The 17,809-nt window shown below is 33.7% G+C and overlaps 2 protein-coding genes and 1 long non-coding RNA gene across 5 annotated transcripts in view; 2 read left to right on the top strand and 1 right to left on the bottom strand.

The window, feature by feature from the left end:
• The first annotated feature begins 414 nt into the window (after positions 1-414).
• On the top strand, positions 415-6,651 carry LOC126880654 (uncharacterized). Its single transcript, XR_007696667.1, has 2 exons — positions 415-1,902; positions 2,230-6,651. It is a non-coding gene; the product is annotated as an uncharacterized LOC126880654 (long non-coding RNA).
• Positions 6,652-12,514: 5,863 nt separating this feature from the next.
• LOC114332119 (DNA-directed RNA polymerase I subunit RPA12) lies at positions 12,515-15,316 on the bottom strand. Its single transcript, XM_028281856.2, has 2 exons — positions 14,962-15,316; positions 12,515-12,841 (listed from the first exon to the last, which is right to left on the bottom strand). The coding sequence occupies exons 1-2, from the start codon at positions 15,092-15,094 to the stop codon at positions 12,588-12,590; spliced, it is 387 nt and encodes a 128-aa protein (XP_028137657.1). The 5' UTR covers positions 15,095-15,316; the 3' UTR covers positions 12,515-12,587.
• A 122-nt stretch (positions 15,317-15,438) lies between these two features.
• LOC114332103 (mitogen-activated protein kinase kinase kinase 4) overlaps positions 15,439-17,809 on the top strand; it is a 177,090-nt gene continuing 174,719 nt past the window's right edge. The window contains exon 1 of one of the 3 annotated variants that reach the window (XM_050644696.1): positions 15,439-15,813. In XM_050644696.1, coding sequence (XP_050500653.1) covers positions 15,683-15,813 — 131 coding nt within the window. In that variant the 5' untranslated portion in view covers positions 15,439-15,682. The remainder of the gene's footprint in view (positions 15,814-17,809) is intronic. The other 2 variants (XM_050644697.1, XM_050644698.1) reach the window with 2 other exon arrangements.

The following is a 17,809-nucleotide window of genomic DNA, read 5'->3' on the forward strand; positions in this document are numbered from 1 at the left end:
AAATGCTAATATATTTTTAAGACTAGCAATAATTAAGAACTATGAAAAAAAATAAGATGTTATTAAGAGGAAACAGTAGCGATCAACAGGTAGCAAAAACGCGTTCCAAGATTGCGGCTGTAATTTTGAATATTTTTTCGAGATATTTGGCACACGTATTCGTAATATAATAAAGAATGGCGGTACAGAGCTCAATTTGAAAAATATATTAATATGTGGAAATTACTCTGTAATTAAATACAATATTAAAAAAACGAACCTATACCGCCATTAAGAAGAACAAAAAAATACACTTTCTTCAAATAAACTTTTTTATCCAATGTCTAGATTTTGTGTCATTTTGGAACTACTAAAATTTTTTATTTCATTAGTAGTTCCAAAATGACACAAAATCTAGGCATCGGATAAAAAAGTTTATTTGAAGAAAGTGTATTTTTTTGTTCTTAATGGCGGTACAGGCTCTTTTTTAATATTGTATTTAATTACAGAGTAATGTCCACATATTAATATATTTTTCAAATTGGGCTCTGTACCGCCATTCTCTATTATATTACGAATAGGTGTGCCAAATATCTCGAAAAAATATTCAAAATTACAGCCGCAATCTTGGAACGCGTTTTTGCTACCTGTTGATCGCTACTGTTTCCTCTTAACATATTATTATAAAAATCACAAATACACGAAGAGATTAACATTTTCAAAACCAGAGGGCAGAAGAAGTAGAGAAGACCAGGAAGAAGATGGATTGATGATGTAGAAGAAGACCTAAAGGCGGAGATACATATGCGCTCTGCTCGGTGTGCGAGCCGCTCGCGCGCAGCGTATTCGTCAGATTAGTACGTGTTTTCAAGTGACGCACAAACGGCACGCACACGGCGCACCACGATCTAAATTCTGTCGGTTTTTCAACAAACGCTTTGATGGTTCGCAATACGTATTTGGACGGGTTTGCGAGTGGTTTGTTGGTTTTGGCGCGCATGAGTTGAATATTTGTTAGTAATGGAATGGTCGGAATTGTCGGAAGGAAATTGATGTTTACCGTGGAAAATCATTATTGTGGGATCCTCAATAAAGAACCATTTAATTTAAAGAAACAACTTAAATCCGATCTGAACGGAAATAGAAGCTGAAATAAAAAAATGTACATGCGGACCTTTTTAAAAAATGTTAGTTCATTGTTGTACTAAAAATAACATGTATTAAAAATAAGATTTACTATTTTATTTGGGCATAAGCCACAATTCGAGTTTGAAATCAAGTTTACTTGACCTTTCGACTTTCACTTCGGAAATAGTTATTAATATCAAAAAAACATTCATAAGCAGATATATATTATGTGTCACCGGAAAGCGAAATAGGTAACGCACGACTTGGAGAACCTATAGTTTTCTAACTTGGTGTCTGGTGAAGCAACGCAGTTGAAACAAGCGGATATATTATAATTGTGTCACCGGCAAGCGAAAAAGGTAAGGCACAACTTGGAAGACCCAATAGTTTTCTAACTTCGCTTCTGGTGAAGCAACAGAGTTGGAACAAGCAGATATATTATAATTGGGTCACCGGAAAACGAAAGAGGTAACGCACAACTTGGAAGACCCAATAGTTTTCTAACTTCGCTTCTGGTGAAGCAACGGAGTTGGAACAAGCAGATATATTATAATTGGGTCACCGGAAAGCCAAAAAGGTAACGCACAACTTGGAAGACCCAGTAGTTTTCTAACTTCGCTTCTAGTGAAGCAACGGAGTTGGAACAAGCAGATATATTATAATTGGGTCACCGAAAAGCCAAAAAGGTAACGCACAACTTGGAAGACCCAATAGTTTTCTAACTTCGCTTCTGGTGAAGCAACTGAGTTGGAACAAGCAGATATATTATAATTATGTCACCGGAAAACGAAAAAGGTAACGCACAACTTGGAAGAGCCTATAGTTTCCCAACTTCGCTTCTGGTGAAGCAACGGAGTTGGAACAAGTAGATATGTTATAATTGTGTCGTCGGAAAGCGAAAAAGGTAACGCACATCTTGGAAGAGCCTATAGTTTCTTAACTTCGCTTCTGGTGAAGCAACTGAGTTGGAACAAGCAGATATATTATAATTGGGTCACCGGAAAGCCAAAAAGCTAACGCACAACTTGGAAGACCCAATAGTTTTCTAACTTCGCTGCTGGTGAAGCAACGTATTTGGAATAAGCATATATATTATAATTGGGTCACCGGAAAACGAAAAAGGTAACGCACAACTTGGAAGAGCCTATAGTTTCCTAACTTCGCTTCTGGTGAAGCAACGGAGTTGGAACAAGTAGATATGTTATAATTGTGTCGTCGGAAAGCGAATAAGGTAACGCACATCTTGGAAGAGCCTATAGTTTCCTAACTTCGCTTCTGGTGAAGCAACTGAGTTGGAACAAGCAGATATATTATAATTCGGTCACCGGAAAGCGAAAAAGTTAACACAGGGTTTGGAAGAACCTATAGTTCTCTAATTTCGTTTCCAGTGAAGCTACGCAGTTGAAACAAGCAGATACATTACAATTGTGTCACCGGAAAACGAAAAAGGTATCGCATGACTTGGAAGTACCTATAGTTCTCTAATTTTGTTTCTGGTTGTAGGAACAAGCAGATATATTATGGTAGGGGAGCAAAGTATGCTAAATGTGCAGTCACTCGAGCGCTTTGGGGACCTATTGGGTTGTGATTATTAGGTCCTAAAACCAAAAAAGTTAAGTAAAATTTTCCATTTTACTGGGGACTTCCCATTTTTTAATTTAATTTTCCATTTCCAACAATCTTTTTTCCAATTATAGCGCCATCTATCCATAATTCAAAAAAATGTTTCGAATAAAAGTTGTTTATTTTTATACAAACAATCCAAATCTGCAATAAGAAACGGGGTCTACCATTTAAGATTTTAAAGTAACCCCCCACCTCACCTCCGTGGGGGGTCGTGTTTGGAACCATTCGATAGATTTTTCAAAATCATTGATAAAGTGTATTTTGCAGTTTTTCGATATGATGTTTATTTTGCGAAAGATCGCGGGATTTGTATTAAAAATTTTAAATTTACCCCCCACCCCTCTCCGTGGGGGGTCAAGTTTGGTATTTTTCGATAGATTTTTGAAAAATATTGAACACGTAGTTTTTAGTTTTTCAATCTGACGTTCATTTCGCGAAATATTCGCTTTTTTGTGAAACTTTTTGACTCACCCATTTCCGTACGCCCCGCTCAAATCGTCATATTTTTGAAATATAGACTCTTTTGCATGTACTTAACTTACCTTATCTTAATCTGACAATTTCGAATATTTTAAGGATAGATTTTTTTTCGGGCCCCCCTGAACGAACTCCCCTGTGTTAAGAGCCAATATATGGTGGAGGTACATCTGCAGGGTACCACGTTTCTCCCCATATGATAATCTGACGCGCTCGAGTAACTGCAAAAATCCCCGCTTGGGCTCCCCTACCATTATATTTGTGTTGCCAGGAAGCGAAAAAGGTACTTCCCGAAATGTTCCCAAACTGTGGCTTATTCCACATAAAATAGTAAATTGCATAAGATGACACAAGAAAATAGTTTCAAAACAATACCAAAATAAGATGTAGTAGAAGTAAGTACAGGACAGAGACATGATTATCTACAATTACTAAACGTTCGTAAGTTTCCTCTGGATCGTCAAAATGAAAAATTTTAACTAACAATAACCGCGCCACGAACGCGCGGCGCACACACGGCGCGGAGTTCGCGGCGCGGATATGTATTTCCGCCTTAACGATTTTAAGGGTCACAAGATGGAGGGAAGTTGCCAGGAATCGACAGTAGTGGCAACTTCAACTTCTTTGCGAGCAGGCCAAGATCCGCATACCGGCTTATAGCTTATGGCAGCGGTTCTCGAACTTTTTTAGTCGCGGCACCCTTGTAGGGCTAAAAATATTTCGAGGCACACCAACCCTTGAAGCGATTTGGGAAAGGACAAAAAATGAAAAAAAAAATACAATTCTGAGACTCATTTGATTTCAATATAGGTAAAATTTATATCAGATCAATAAAATACAGTACATTTGATATTAAAATATCCTTACTTAATGCAATGAATGAATGAAACTGTTTCGATGATGTTTTCATTATATCCTTTATAATTATGGGAATCTTGGTAAGTTTGACCCTCAAATCCCTTGATGCTTGAAGTTTGCTTCTGTATTTTTTGTTTTTAATGTAACATATGCGGAGAAAGAAGACTCACAAAAATAAGTCGATCTGAAACACACAAGTTTTTTCACTACAACCTTGCCAACAACATTATTTTCTGAATATACCTGCATCCAGAACTCTTCTTGACTTCCTTCACGGTATTTGAGTTTTAAACTGCTATCTTCATTGATCTTGATCTAGATTTTGAAAAACTTCATTTGTCATTCTGACAGGTCTATTTTTTGGGTCGAACGAAAACGAGTCCATCATCCAGCTATACAGGGTGTCCAGAAACTCTACAAACAAAGACAGGAGATTCCTCAGTTAACCCAATTCATCTAGTTCGAAAATGCTTCCTAAAGGAGCTAGAGCTATTTGAAGATGGCGCCTGGTAATTAGTTTTTCTTAAATATCTCCAGAACTCTTCTATTTAGAGAAACGAAAATTGGTTCACATATTTATCTTCCAGAGATAAATCGATTTCATCCATTGCAAATTTCTAGTATTAGTCATAGGCGTCCGTTTTGGGTAGGGCGACAGTTATATTATCGCATAACATTTTTGTTTTTATTTTTAAGCATTTTTGAGTCTGGATTATTAAAATGTAAGGTATTATAGTACTAAAACGTACTCTTATTTTAAGTCGGTACGATACACCGTTTTCTAGAAAAATCGATTTGAAAATTTTTCGTTTTTTGAATATCAAAAAAAAACTATTTTGAAAAACGAAAACTGGTACCTTTATTTATATTCCGGAGATGAATCGATTTCATTAATTTAGAATTTCTAGTACCGGTGATATGCGTTCGTTTTGGGTAGGCCAAGGGTTATTTTATCGCATAACTTTTGGTCTTTAATTTTTAAGATTTTTTGACACTAAATTATTAAATTATGAGGTATCCTAGTACTAAAAGTTACTCTTGCTTTAAGTTGGTAAAATACACCGTTTTTTGTGAATTTTTTTTTTCAATTGTTTTTTTAAATTCAGGAAACGAAAAATTTTTAAATCGATTTTTCTAGAAAACGGTGTGTTCTACCCACTTAAAACAAGAATACCTTTTAGTACTGGAATACCTCACAATTTAATAATCCAATATCAAAAATGCTTAAAAGTTAAAGACAAATAAGTTATGCGATAAAATAACTGTTGCCCCACCCAAGACGGAAGCCTATGACTGGTACTAGAAATTTACAATGGATGGAATAAATTTATCTCTGGAAGATAAATATGTGTACCAATTTTCGTTTTTCTAACTAGAAGCATTCTGGAGGTATGCTATCTTCAAAGAGCTCTAGTTCTCTTAGGAAGCATTTTCGGACTAGGTGAATTTGGTTAAATTGCCTTAAAAATATCTGAGGAATCTCCTGTCTTCGTTTGCCGGTAGAATTTCTGGACACCCTGTATAAGTCATCTGAGTCAATGTCAGGATAGTTTACAATACTTTCTTCCAAACCTTGCAAATGAGCAATAACAATTTCAAAGAAGTTCGTTTGAGGATTGATTTCATTTGTTATAACAAATTCCTGTTATCGAGAGAAACTACAAATAGTCAACATGTTTCGATTGGAGAGTGGCGCAGCGGCCGGTTGTTCGACTTTTCTTAAAGGTTCCATGTCACCCTCGGCAATTGCTTGAGGCACCCCAGGGTGCCGTGTCACCCACTTTGAGAACCTCTGGCTTATGGCAGTGGTCGGAGTGAAATGGAATGTTGATGAATATTCGCAGTCAAGTCCAGGATATAGTGAATAACGAATGCGAAACAACTTACGTGGTGCGGCCATATTCAAAGCATGACAGAAGATAGACTACCAAAGCAACTTGTAATATATGTGGTGCCACTGTTAGGCAACCAACATGACATGAGCCTGGTGGTGACATAACCTGTCATCATAGGGGGCAGTCAACATGTGAATGTGTCATGAAAATGATCACAATAAAAGGTCTTGAATCAAACATATTCTATTTATTCATCTTTATCATAGAGGTATATATTAACATAGAGGGAGCCTACCTTCCGCGCTTCCTGACGACAAGATCTCATGGACTGGTTTGCTCCATCTCTTTCTAACACATTGTATCGAAAATCTATGATGACATTCAGTGCATTTCAGTGTGAATATAGGCACGGAAGAGGAGGACAACTGTAGCAGCTTTACTATGCGTAAGAGTGAAACAGCACTAATCCAAATAAAAAAGATGGTGTCGTCACTTCGCTCTGAATAACACTCTCTCTATGCTAATATATAACTCTATGATCTTTATACCCTGGGCCCGTATTCTTGAATTTCAGAGAGTAGAAATGGTAGGAGAAAGTGACGTAAAAGTAGGCGTGGCTCCCTAAAACCGAAAATGCTGTATTCTTGAAAAAAATTCTCTTAATCTTTGAGAGAAATGTCACTCCCCAAGGGAGTAATAATTTCTACTGGTAGTATGTAAGAGAAATTGAAAATTGGAGTGAAAATAACGATACATAACCTTAAAAAAGCGGAGTCTTAAAAAAGTCTCAAAACCGTTTATTTTATTTCTATATCTGCTTTCTTTAATATCCATGTTTCGAATACCTAATATTATGTGGCTATGGGAAAAATTAGAGCTCTTACCAGCTTTTACTTTGTTTGCATAGTTATGGTTACATTTTTCCAAATTGTTACGTTTCATCATATTCATAGCTGTTTTTGTGATTTTCTATGCATCTCTCTATCACATAATATAATCTTTTCTGTCTGAAATATTTTAGCTGATCCAATTGTATCAAACTCTGGTTTTTAATTACAATTTAGAGAGGTTTTTTTATTGAGATTTCCCAATGTCAGATTTTGTTGTTTGACCTGAAAGTCCACTGATTGAAGTTTACACTTCAATCCACATGTAGATGTTATAATGTAACTTCTATAAATATACAGATTTATGGATAAATTTCTATCTATCTCCATATCTATAGAATAATGTCTATTAGATATCCATATTATAGTGACTTCGAAGTCTTATCCTATTCCAAGTCTTAATTATAGTGACTTCGAAGTAAATACATATTGAGAAGTGCTTCAATAACCAATATTTACGAATTACAAATGGTAACAACTCTATAACGTTCAGTGAAGATGTCACACATATAGTTTGTCATAAAATGGTAATTGTTTTAGTTCCATTAGTGTAACAATTCGAGTTATTTCATTTTGTAACTGATTTTTTTCCTAAGCGTTTTATTTTCTCAGTTGCAAACAGTTAGATTTCTAAATTTTACTCTTCAGAGTTAGCTTTGAATGTTAAAAAAATTCAAAGACTGAATCTCCAAGGACAGATGATGAAAGAAATATTTTCGCAAGAAGGCATATATTTATATTCTTTTCCTGTAATGGAATCTCATTACTGCTGAGCTCGCACACAGATAATATATTTACAGGGGGGTTGAACTTATCTGAAATGTATCGGTTGTATCTAAAGCAGTGCACAGAAAATAATTGTCAGTCTATTAAAGAGCATTTATATGGAAATATTTTTCAACTTCAATACTCAAAGCTGTAGTATGTATGTTGTTTTGACTTGTTAGCAGTTCAGGTTGTTCCAAACGAAGATAGAAGTGACTTTTTTTTATAAAAGAGGACTTGCCTGTTACAATTACACAATTTACGATATACATAATAAACAAGGATATTGTTTTTTATGGCACGACGGGTAGTTTGTAGGGGTGTTAACAAAATAGGTGGTTGTTTGTTAAAATATTTGAGCGATCATGTTATAGTAAAATGTCATATTTGATTTTATTTTATTTATTCAGTTAAGCTCATTTGTACCTTTCGGCATTGGGCTCAAAAACGTCATATTTTACTCAGATAATTGCACTGGGCAAAATAAAAATAAATTTATATGGGCTCTTTAATCATACATTGTCTTAAATACACATATTAAAGCATTACTCGTAAGTTCTTTGTGGTAGGACACATCCGAAACTAGGGCGATACAATGCATGCTCTTATAGAATGTGAAAAATAAAATGCTCTGAAAGTAGGACCACTGTATGTGCCTTCACAACTAACACCTACATTAAATTTGGCAAATAAAACTGGAAAACCCTATATTACTATTGAATTTCGAGATTTCATGGATATTAAAGCTTTAGTTAAAAACACAGCTAACTACACCAAAAATAACAGCGGGGAAACAATGAAATGGAATGATGTGCATATTGTTAAAGTAGAAAAATTAGCCCCCTACACAATTTTATACAAAAAGCCCCCTACACAATTTTTTGAGAAGAAATTCCAAAGTATAAATGTTGACTGGAGAACAAGAGGATAGCGAGCACATATTGATATCAGACTTCTCATACATGATGATCAGTTATAATCAACGTATAATTTTATTATCGATAAATAAATATCATCGCCTCAAAGTAACAGTAGAATATGTCATATCCTACTGTTGCATGAGTGCACCGATCAACCAGTTAAGTGATATTGGACCGATGTGATGTGTGTGTATATACGCATATACGGTGCAATCATGCAACAGTAGGATATGACATCCTACTGTTGCTTTGAGGCGACAATATGTAAGTGGGTGTACAGATACTCCACCCCTCATAATATTCTTTTTTATACATACAAAAGTGTAGGATCTCTCATTTTTTCGTTTTAACATAGTGCATAGTATTTCATGTAGCCAAGTTATAATCATATTTTTTGTGCTATTAAAGTCATCTTTTGTATTATTTTATCCTGCTGTATAACAAAATGATTTTAAATAAAATAGATTAAAAAAATATGAATTTAATTTGTTGGTTACTTATTTATTCTACAAAGTTAGGTAGTAAAAAAACAACCAATAGAGACACTGAATAACAAACAAAACATGTAACTTTAGTGAGAACACGAGAAATCTTTGTCAACGTTGTGTACATACAGAAAGAGAAAATAAAGGCTGGCTTAAACACAGTTTAATGTTGAGTTTAAGAAACCTCAACAAAGAAATAAAACTGGTAAACAATAATACTACTATCACAGCATGTATATGCAAAGAAATTGAAAGCCACAATCAAAACAACTAGCCAAGAATCTATTTACGAAAATACTCAGATACTCTACAGAAAAACTGTTTCTTTTTTGTTTGTCGAAGTCGAAAAATGGAAAAATTATGTAATGTAAACAAAAACAAATGATTAGGTTGACAGTGACAGTTGACGGTATTATGTCATTTGCCAATATTTAACTTTTGTGATTGGTTCAAATTTTCAACAACAATCCGGCAACACTGTTCGCAGTTTCTCTCATTCCTTTCTACTCCCTCGATTCAAGAATACAGCTTTTTAAAATCGAGAGAAATTGTGAAGGAGTAGAAAAGTGAGTTAGCGTAGTGGGGAGTAAAATTTTCTCTCGATTCAAGAATAAGCGCACTGGCAGGTTTACCAGGATGTTACACAACTTTTAATTTAAGTGTCAGGTGTCAGAACACCAAAAACATGGAAGACCAAGAAGTTGGAGAGAAGAGGTAGACAGGGAAATTGGAGACAGCAACTTAGATGAGAGTTTAGGAAGACATAGACATGCCCCGGAATCTTATATGAACAAACTGGGGAATTTCCCCCATCACTTTCACTACCGTCAGCTAATAAAGATAAATGACAGCCTATCTCGCTCACGAAGACTTTAACCAATCATTTATGTTAACGCCATATCTGAATGTCATAAATAAAATAATCAAACGAGGCTTAACTCGGCAATGTCAATTCTGTCAAAAGTAATGACAGTTAGTGGAAAAATTTTTCCATTAGTTTACAGTTTTTATTTTTTATTGTATTACCTTTAACGATTTGTTCTTAGTAATTTCAATTTAAGTTGGTTCCTTATCCTTCGTTGATAAAGTGTAGTTTTGTTTTAGTTACGAAACGAAAGAACTTTTGTGTTGTGTTGTGTTAATAAAAGAACTGAACATGGTTTATTATTGTTGTGTACCGTTGTGTACAAATCATAGAAAAGTTAGAAAAATGCATAGATAGGTAAATAGTAATTAGTTTATAACTGTTTTATCTGAAACAACAAATAAATACACGTACCTATATTTAGAAAAACATTGTCATAACTTTTTTTATATCCCTTTTCCTTACTAAATTTGACAGCAAAAATAACATATTTTTGTAACTTTGGAATTCCGAATAATTTATGAGTATTACTTAGATATTATTTAAATAAAATACTTTAACAAGCTTAGTAAGTTCTGGTATTTTATTTTAATAATATAGGTGAGATTATAAGAAGATATTTTAATTAGTAACGAAAGGGCCCGCAAGAGGCGCTGAACGGATGAAATTAATGCTTGTCCATTTAAATTTCCCGCCAAATGGTGATTAGTTAACACTACGGTCGCAAGTGGCGAAAGGAACCAAATTTTTACAGTGAGTTGCCTATCTATCCGGTAATACTATATTATTAATCTATGGACATAGATATAGATAGGATATAAAGATAAAGGTTCATATAACTTGAAATAGCAATTAAAAAATAAAATAAGGTTGAAGTAGTTAGACATACATTAATTATAATAAAACGTATGTAAAAACATACTGACAGAAATTGAAAATTAATTTACTAGTCTAGGCGCCAGAGGGGTCACCGTGTTCTTTTCAATTCCGATGGACAAACTCGGCGATTTCTTATGGATTTTTTGCTGCTGATTACGAATTTCGAGGATGGATTTCGATCCGAGTGGTCAAAAAATTGTTATAAACAATTTAATTGTTTATAAGGCTCTGGCTCATAAACTAAAATAGATAAAAAAATGTTTCAAACAAAATTTGTTCGTTAATAAAAAACGAAGAAAAAAACGTTTACTAAACTTAAATCCAACAATTAGAACTAAAGATATTGTAAAATTAGTGCACAATGCAAATTGCAAAATAAATATTTTTCGAAACTTTATCGATCGTAACTCGGCTTCTACACATGTAAATGAGTCGTAGATGGTCTCATTTTAAAGCTTTATTAATAGGCTTCCAAAGAAAGTTTGTTAAATTACTTTATTTTCATTTGTTTTTAAGTTATACCCGTTTAAAGTTATAATTTTCTTAAATAAATTATATAGTAATTTGTTTATAAGGGTTTCAAGCAAATTAGAGCTATAAACATTTATACTTTAATTAACCCTACGTTAGGCGCGTCGCTATTGCTGACAAGCTTAGGCGCGTGGTCTACGATTGTAGACCAATAGTTTTTTGTCGTGTAATACCGGATTTTGACAAAATTAACAAATTAGTGGTTAATAACATGTTTATTTATGTTCGCACTTTGATATTAGATATGTTTTGTTCCTTGGCTTTTCTCATTTTGACAGTGGTAAAATTAAAAACGAGGTCATGATTTTTTTGGTCTTTATTCGCAAGTAAATGAAAATGGTCACAAAAATAAGCTCAATTTAGTAAAAAACACAAATATTTTTTATCTTTGAACTTATAGAATGACCAATAGGGATAAATAATAAAGAATAGAACTTAAAAGTGAAAAAAGAACAAAACTATTAAATGGTCAAAATGGCACAATTTTAGTCCGTCAAACATTCAGTGCAAATATCCCCAAAATGATCCTTGAATGCAAATGAGTCACATCTTTGCCATGCCCTTCTTGTTGACATATTGCAAATGCATTCACAAATACAACATCGTCCCACGTAATTTGTTGGAATATTAGGGGAAGGGGGTACACTTCTTGAACTCCGAGCAGTACGCGAGCTCGTCGTCTAAGGTTCTCTTAGCAGGGAAGGCATAGTTGATCCATATTCAATTTGCTGTTTGATTAGTTACCATGCAAGTTTTCAATGAAGTCGCTTCTTGAAACATTTTCGTTTATGTTATTAGCTTTATATACACAGCAGGCTACATATTAGCTTTATATATACAACTAAAAACAGGAACGCGCTTAGTCGCGTGGTCTACGGTTGTAGACCAGTGCTCTTTGAATAATGGTAAAAAAATCATGCAAACAGATCGGCGGCGTTTAGCAAACTGAAGAGTAAGTTGGAAGTATTAGTGACAGCTACTAAGCGGGATGGGGGCGTATGTGCAGTTTTATGCAATTGGCGACCACTTAAAAGAGAGTGGTCTACGATTGTAGACCACGCGCCTAACGGAGGATTAACAATAATGATAGAAGAACTCAAAAGGAACAATTTGAGCTTATGAAAATGTTCGTAAGTTTATTGTTGGCCAGGATATCGATATTTTAATGGCGCGCTCTGAGACGCAAGATCGGCTCACAGCGTAAAGGTTCACGCGCTAACTTCTCCGGTGGCGGTGAAACCGGCCATAAGTAAATTAAGTTTTTAATAACAAAAACTACTTAAAGATACAAAAATATTTACTTTATATTAAACATTATTTAACATACAATAACAAAACATATAAACATTACATCAAGAATTTTCACTTTCTTTATATTTACATTTTGTACATGTATAAAAAACTGTTTGACCTTCATCTGCTGATCGCAATTGTAAAGTTGCGTAGGACATTTTGTCATTGCCACATTTTGGACATTTTCTATCTACCACTGGACCCTCGTCATCATCATTATTTTCTTTTTGTCTCTTGTCTTCTTTAAGGTTCTTCTTTTTAGCTTCTCGGGAATTAAAGGTTATTGTGTACTGGACCTTCGAATTACCAAATACTAAAAAATGTAAATTGATTATAAAAATTTTATTGAAAAATCCTTTGTAAAAGGTATAAAAACTTTTATTAAAATCCCTTTAAGATCTACATCACAACAGAACGTTTTCCATTTTCTTACAAAATCATCATAAGTGTTAAAATAAACAGGTTGAATGCTAGCTGAGCCACCAAAGAAATACCAGGGTGAGAACACTTTAAATGGTATATAGTTATTTTCTAAATGCATATTTGTTTAAATTCCATAGGATGGATATAATTTATAAGGAATTATGCCCTTAGGTAAAGTATGAACCTTTCCCATCACGTGGTATGTAAAGTGAGTTGTTTTGTCTCTACATTACAACAGTTAGATGGCAACTAAATGATTATGTTAATGTTTAGGCATATACAACTTTTCAACTATGGAAACAAGTACCTATTGGTCAATCATTCATATGCTTGTTTGGTATAAACTTTGGTATCAATGCTACAATATCGCTGGGATGCAGGGCCCCCGTAACCCAAAGATACATCCAAAATGCATAGACAGCAAAAGTTATCCAAGTATATTATCCAGCAAGTAGATACGATCCTATTCATAATACCACAACTCGCATACATATTAAGAAAAATAAATATATAGAAGAGTATACTTAGAAATTGAATTAATGATGTCATGCGACTATACATTATTAATATATAATAGCATGACATCATTAATTAAATTTCTATAGATATATTCTTCCATATATTTATTTTTCTTAATATGTAGTTGGGGTGTTATGAATAGGATCGTATCCAACTTGGTGTCTATGCATTTTGGATGTATCTTAGTTACGTGTGACATTGTAACCCTGACAGAAATTGTGGGGACATCTGGTGACTCAATTTGAATCAAACATATTTACCTATTGGGCTGACCAACTATCTCCCTATATAAACAATGTTATCACTAACTCAGGGGAGTAATGTGTAGTGTATGTTGAGTAAATGTATTGTTACTTAGTAAAGTATAGAATAGTGTCTCAATTTAATGTTGCTACGATGAAGAACCATGAAGAACACTGCAAAGGATAGGACAGAATAGAGGCAAACAGTTGATGCTCTATGCTCCGCATGGAGTGAAGAGGAATAAGTAAGTAAGTAAGTACACTGAAGAACCGCAGGTTGAGAGCGAATATGTTGTTTCTATTTAAAATTCTAAACAATTCTATTAATTGTCCCTCGTTATTGGATAATGTGTACTTAAACACAATACATAGAACTCGACACACTGCACTCTTTTATATTCCTTTTCATAGGACTGAGTATGCTTGTCATTTTCCCTTGTCGAGAATGCTCAGCTTATGCAATGAGATGCTACTTGATCCATTGTGTCCAAGCATTAATGTCTTCAAAAGGCAGCTTGGGAGTTTGATGATTTAAATATGTGATATTTTTCATGTTCTGTAATTGGATATACTGTGTTATTTTACAAATTTTATTGTTTAATTGTCTTTTATTCGTTTATTTTTGATGTTTTTTGTACATGATTTTTACTTTTACTGTTTTTTTTTTTGTATTCGTTTGTAAATGGTTCTACCGTCGAAATACATAAATAAATAAAAATAAATAAAGTTGACTTCATTGTCTTTACAAAGAGACACTAATTGTATCCGAATGTGTGTGGTTTCTCAGGTGAGTACCGATCCCACAAGGATAGAAATTATTTTAATTTAGTATTAAAAGAAAAAGAAACATTGTTCTACATGTGACATGTGGATGGCATACATGTGAGCCATATAGTGGGGATGTATAAGTATTAACTCATACATCCGCACGCAAACTGTTCAGATCGCCTCTTTAGCAAAAAGATCTGCTTTGACGTTACCAGAAATACCAAAGAGTCCCTTTACCCAGACGAAAGTTACAGAACTATATTCTTCCAGCAGCTTTAGTTGGTTTTCTAGAATATTAGGGATATAAAGTGTGATCAATTTATGACAAACAATTTCCGAAAACAAAAAGATGAAGTTGAGCCTAATTGCAAACATTTAATACCTAGGTTTGACATTCAACTTTTATATATGCCTTAAAAAGCATATTTAAACAAACATACACTTAGAGTAAATACACCTAAATTCACTTATTAAAATTTACCTTCTTCTGCATCTTCTACAAATACCCTAGCACAGGCATAACACGTAACACCACCTTTAGCCTGCAAAGGAGGTAAAATTGAGCCACAGTCAGGGCAAAACCCAGGAATTCGATTAAAAGAACTATTAGACATGATTTTTTAAAAATAAATAAAATAATAAAAAAGTATGGTTATATGAATGCTTCGGTTTAGGTTATCCTATTCTTCTTCTTTGGTTTTGGCAAGTTTTGGTAACTCTGTTGTAAAAATAGATGTTTTTTGTGGAATTCCAGAGCCGCATAATTAATATATGTATATCACGAAAATATGTTCATGCATATGTAGCCTGTCACAAAATGTTTAATGGTTTTAGATTTTTCGTGTGGGACGAAAACGTCTGCGTCTATTTCGCCCATTTTATATTTTTATTTTTACAAAATGTCTATCAAAGTTGGCACCAGGCCAAGGTCGATTAACTTAAAAGAGGAAGAATTTGACTTTGTTGACAATAATGACAGTTCTTGTAACTAAGGTTATGTAAATAACATTAATGTTTGAGAAGTTAATTAATGATAGATTATATCGAAGAGTTACTCGTCAATCTGATTAAATTATCATGTTACAAAAGCGGTATTAGTGTTAATGACTCTACAGATAAAGTATTTACGAGACTCGCGAATGAGTATGTGATAATAAACAGTCGGATTTGTGAAATCTGAGAATTTAATGTGATTTTAAAAAATGGATGATCCTGAGCAGAGTCCACTAGAAAACGACGAATTGAGTGAATATGATATTTATTCAAAAACTCCTCCAAGAACGAAGATCTTAAGAAAAAATCGGGAGCGAAAAAACAGAGACAGGCAAGCGAGGTATGTAATTATAAGATATGCAAATTTGGGAACTCTAAAAATATTGTTTTTAACAATTATAAATTTACTTTTTCTAAAAACAATGTTGTTCCTCGAAATCAATGTCTCAATTTCGAGTTTTATAAGGATTTAGGTAGTTGCCGTAATGAGAGACTTTGGAATTCCCCATTGCTTTCTTTTATATAGGTAGAGTTAATGTCATTTAAAACAAGTTTTGGCTTTAGTCAAATATGTTGGCGCCCAAAGACAATAACAGCATCGCATTTCAACATCATATCATTAATTCAAAGCTAATTGATATTAAAAATAAGTTAACTTTTTTCTGAATAATTTTCCAAGCTGTTTTAATAACAAAGATTTTTTCCCAGGGAAAATATTTTGATCCTTTATTTATCAGCACACAATGAAGAAATAATATTTAATAACATTATTAAAGGAAAAATCCATTTGTAGAACAAACACATCTACTTAATTTATTTAGTAATTATGTAGTGTAGGATTGTGATTAAAGTTATACTGGTTTAAATAGTAATAATTAAAATTAATGTATAATATTGAAACTTGAATATAAATAAATATGGGCAATAACAAATGTGTATCTATTTATTCCGTCCAGTTATTGTTATTGGGTTTTCTTTTATTATGTATTAGATATTACTATTATGTATCTATCAATTAAATTCTAGAGGTATATCGCCACCGTGGAGCATAGGCGTAACCAGGGAGGGGTTTTGGGGATTATACCCCCCCCCCCATGGGGATGTACTTTGAGCTCTATATGCTTAACACCATACCCCTCAGAGACCTTCCAGTAGTTGTACCCCACCCCCTTAGGACTATCCTGGTTATGCCTATGCCGTGGAGGTCAAGGGGGCCAAGCCACAAATTTATCAAAATTGAGTTAAGTGCATAAGATGTATTTAAAACCCTCAAAAAATGCCGTAGGCAATCGATTTGAGCCATAAATGTCTTCTTCTTTACTATTTTATAATTCGCCAATAGATCTAGCACACAAACTTTAAAACAGTCAACAACAATAAGCTGCTTATGTCCATTGACTTCCATAATTTATTTATCTCTATCGAAGAATTCGTTGACTAAAAGAAGTCAACAACAATCTGAGTGGTATATCTCTGTTGACCACTCAATATAATGCAACCGGTCCACGCATCGGTTACATTTAAACTGTTTTTTCAGTAATGATATCTTACCCTTAATAAGCAAATTAAATAAGAATTTAATAAGAAAATTTATTTTTTATCAGTCATTTGCCCTTGCTCTTGCTATCCATGACTTGATGTTTGCTTTCATTTTTTCACTTTGTAAGTGTAAGTTCTTGAAAAATGTTTTCACGTGGGAAAAATATGGTTAATTTAGCTTTAAATAGTCTGGACCAAAAATAAAGAAAACCAAGATAATCTTGAAGGTGGTAAGTAAAATATTTATTTTATGTTTGTTTGGATTGATACCTGGTACCCCACTAATATTTGTGTATTATTAGATCTGCACCTCAGTGGTAAAAACTGTTATGCTTTCAAAAAATTTAGAATTAATTACATGCGCGATTGATCAGGCTAGTAGATTGTGAAAGATCGAACTTTTCATATAACACACATCATTTCCTCACTAAGTATAATAGAGTCCCGTGGAAAGCAAGTTGACGTGTACATACCAGAAGGGTGGTATATGATCGCACGCCCTGAAAAAACCAGTAAACCTTACCACAAGGCAATTGAAATGGATTATTCTGACTTTTTAGATTATAAGAAATATAGCAACCAGCTATTTACAAACAAGTCTCAAACAGATCAGGGAAAAATGTGGTGGATAAAAGTTAAGTGGATCCAGTATCGGAAAAGTTGCCCCAGAACTATTTATTTTAAATATAGATTTAATGACAACGAATTTGACTCACTAAGAATTGAAAAAAGACAGTGCAGAAGAGTACCCGATTTTGAAGTAGCAAGGTTATATCTGTCGAAGCCTAAAATAAACA

This window comes from Diabrotica virgifera, chromosome 2 (genome assembly GCF_917563875.1).
Source record: "Diabrotica virgifera virgifera chromosome 2, PGI_DIABVI_V3a".
NCBI classification, from domain to species: domain Eukaryota; kingdom Metazoa; phylum Arthropoda; class Insecta; order Coleoptera; family Chrysomelidae; genus Diabrotica; species Diabrotica virgifera.

What these genes read in the sequence shown, in the direction of transcription:
- LOC114332119 (XM_028281856.2), bottom strand. Translation starts at nt 15,094, where the DNA reads ATGTCTAATAGTTCTTTTAATCGAATTCCTGGGTTTTGCCCTGACTGT. An exon ending in TGTAGAAGATGCAGAAGAAG is followed by an intron (nt 12,842 to 14,961) that starts GTAAATTTTAAT and finishes TACATTTTTTAG; the next exon opens with TATTTGGTAATTCGAAGGTC.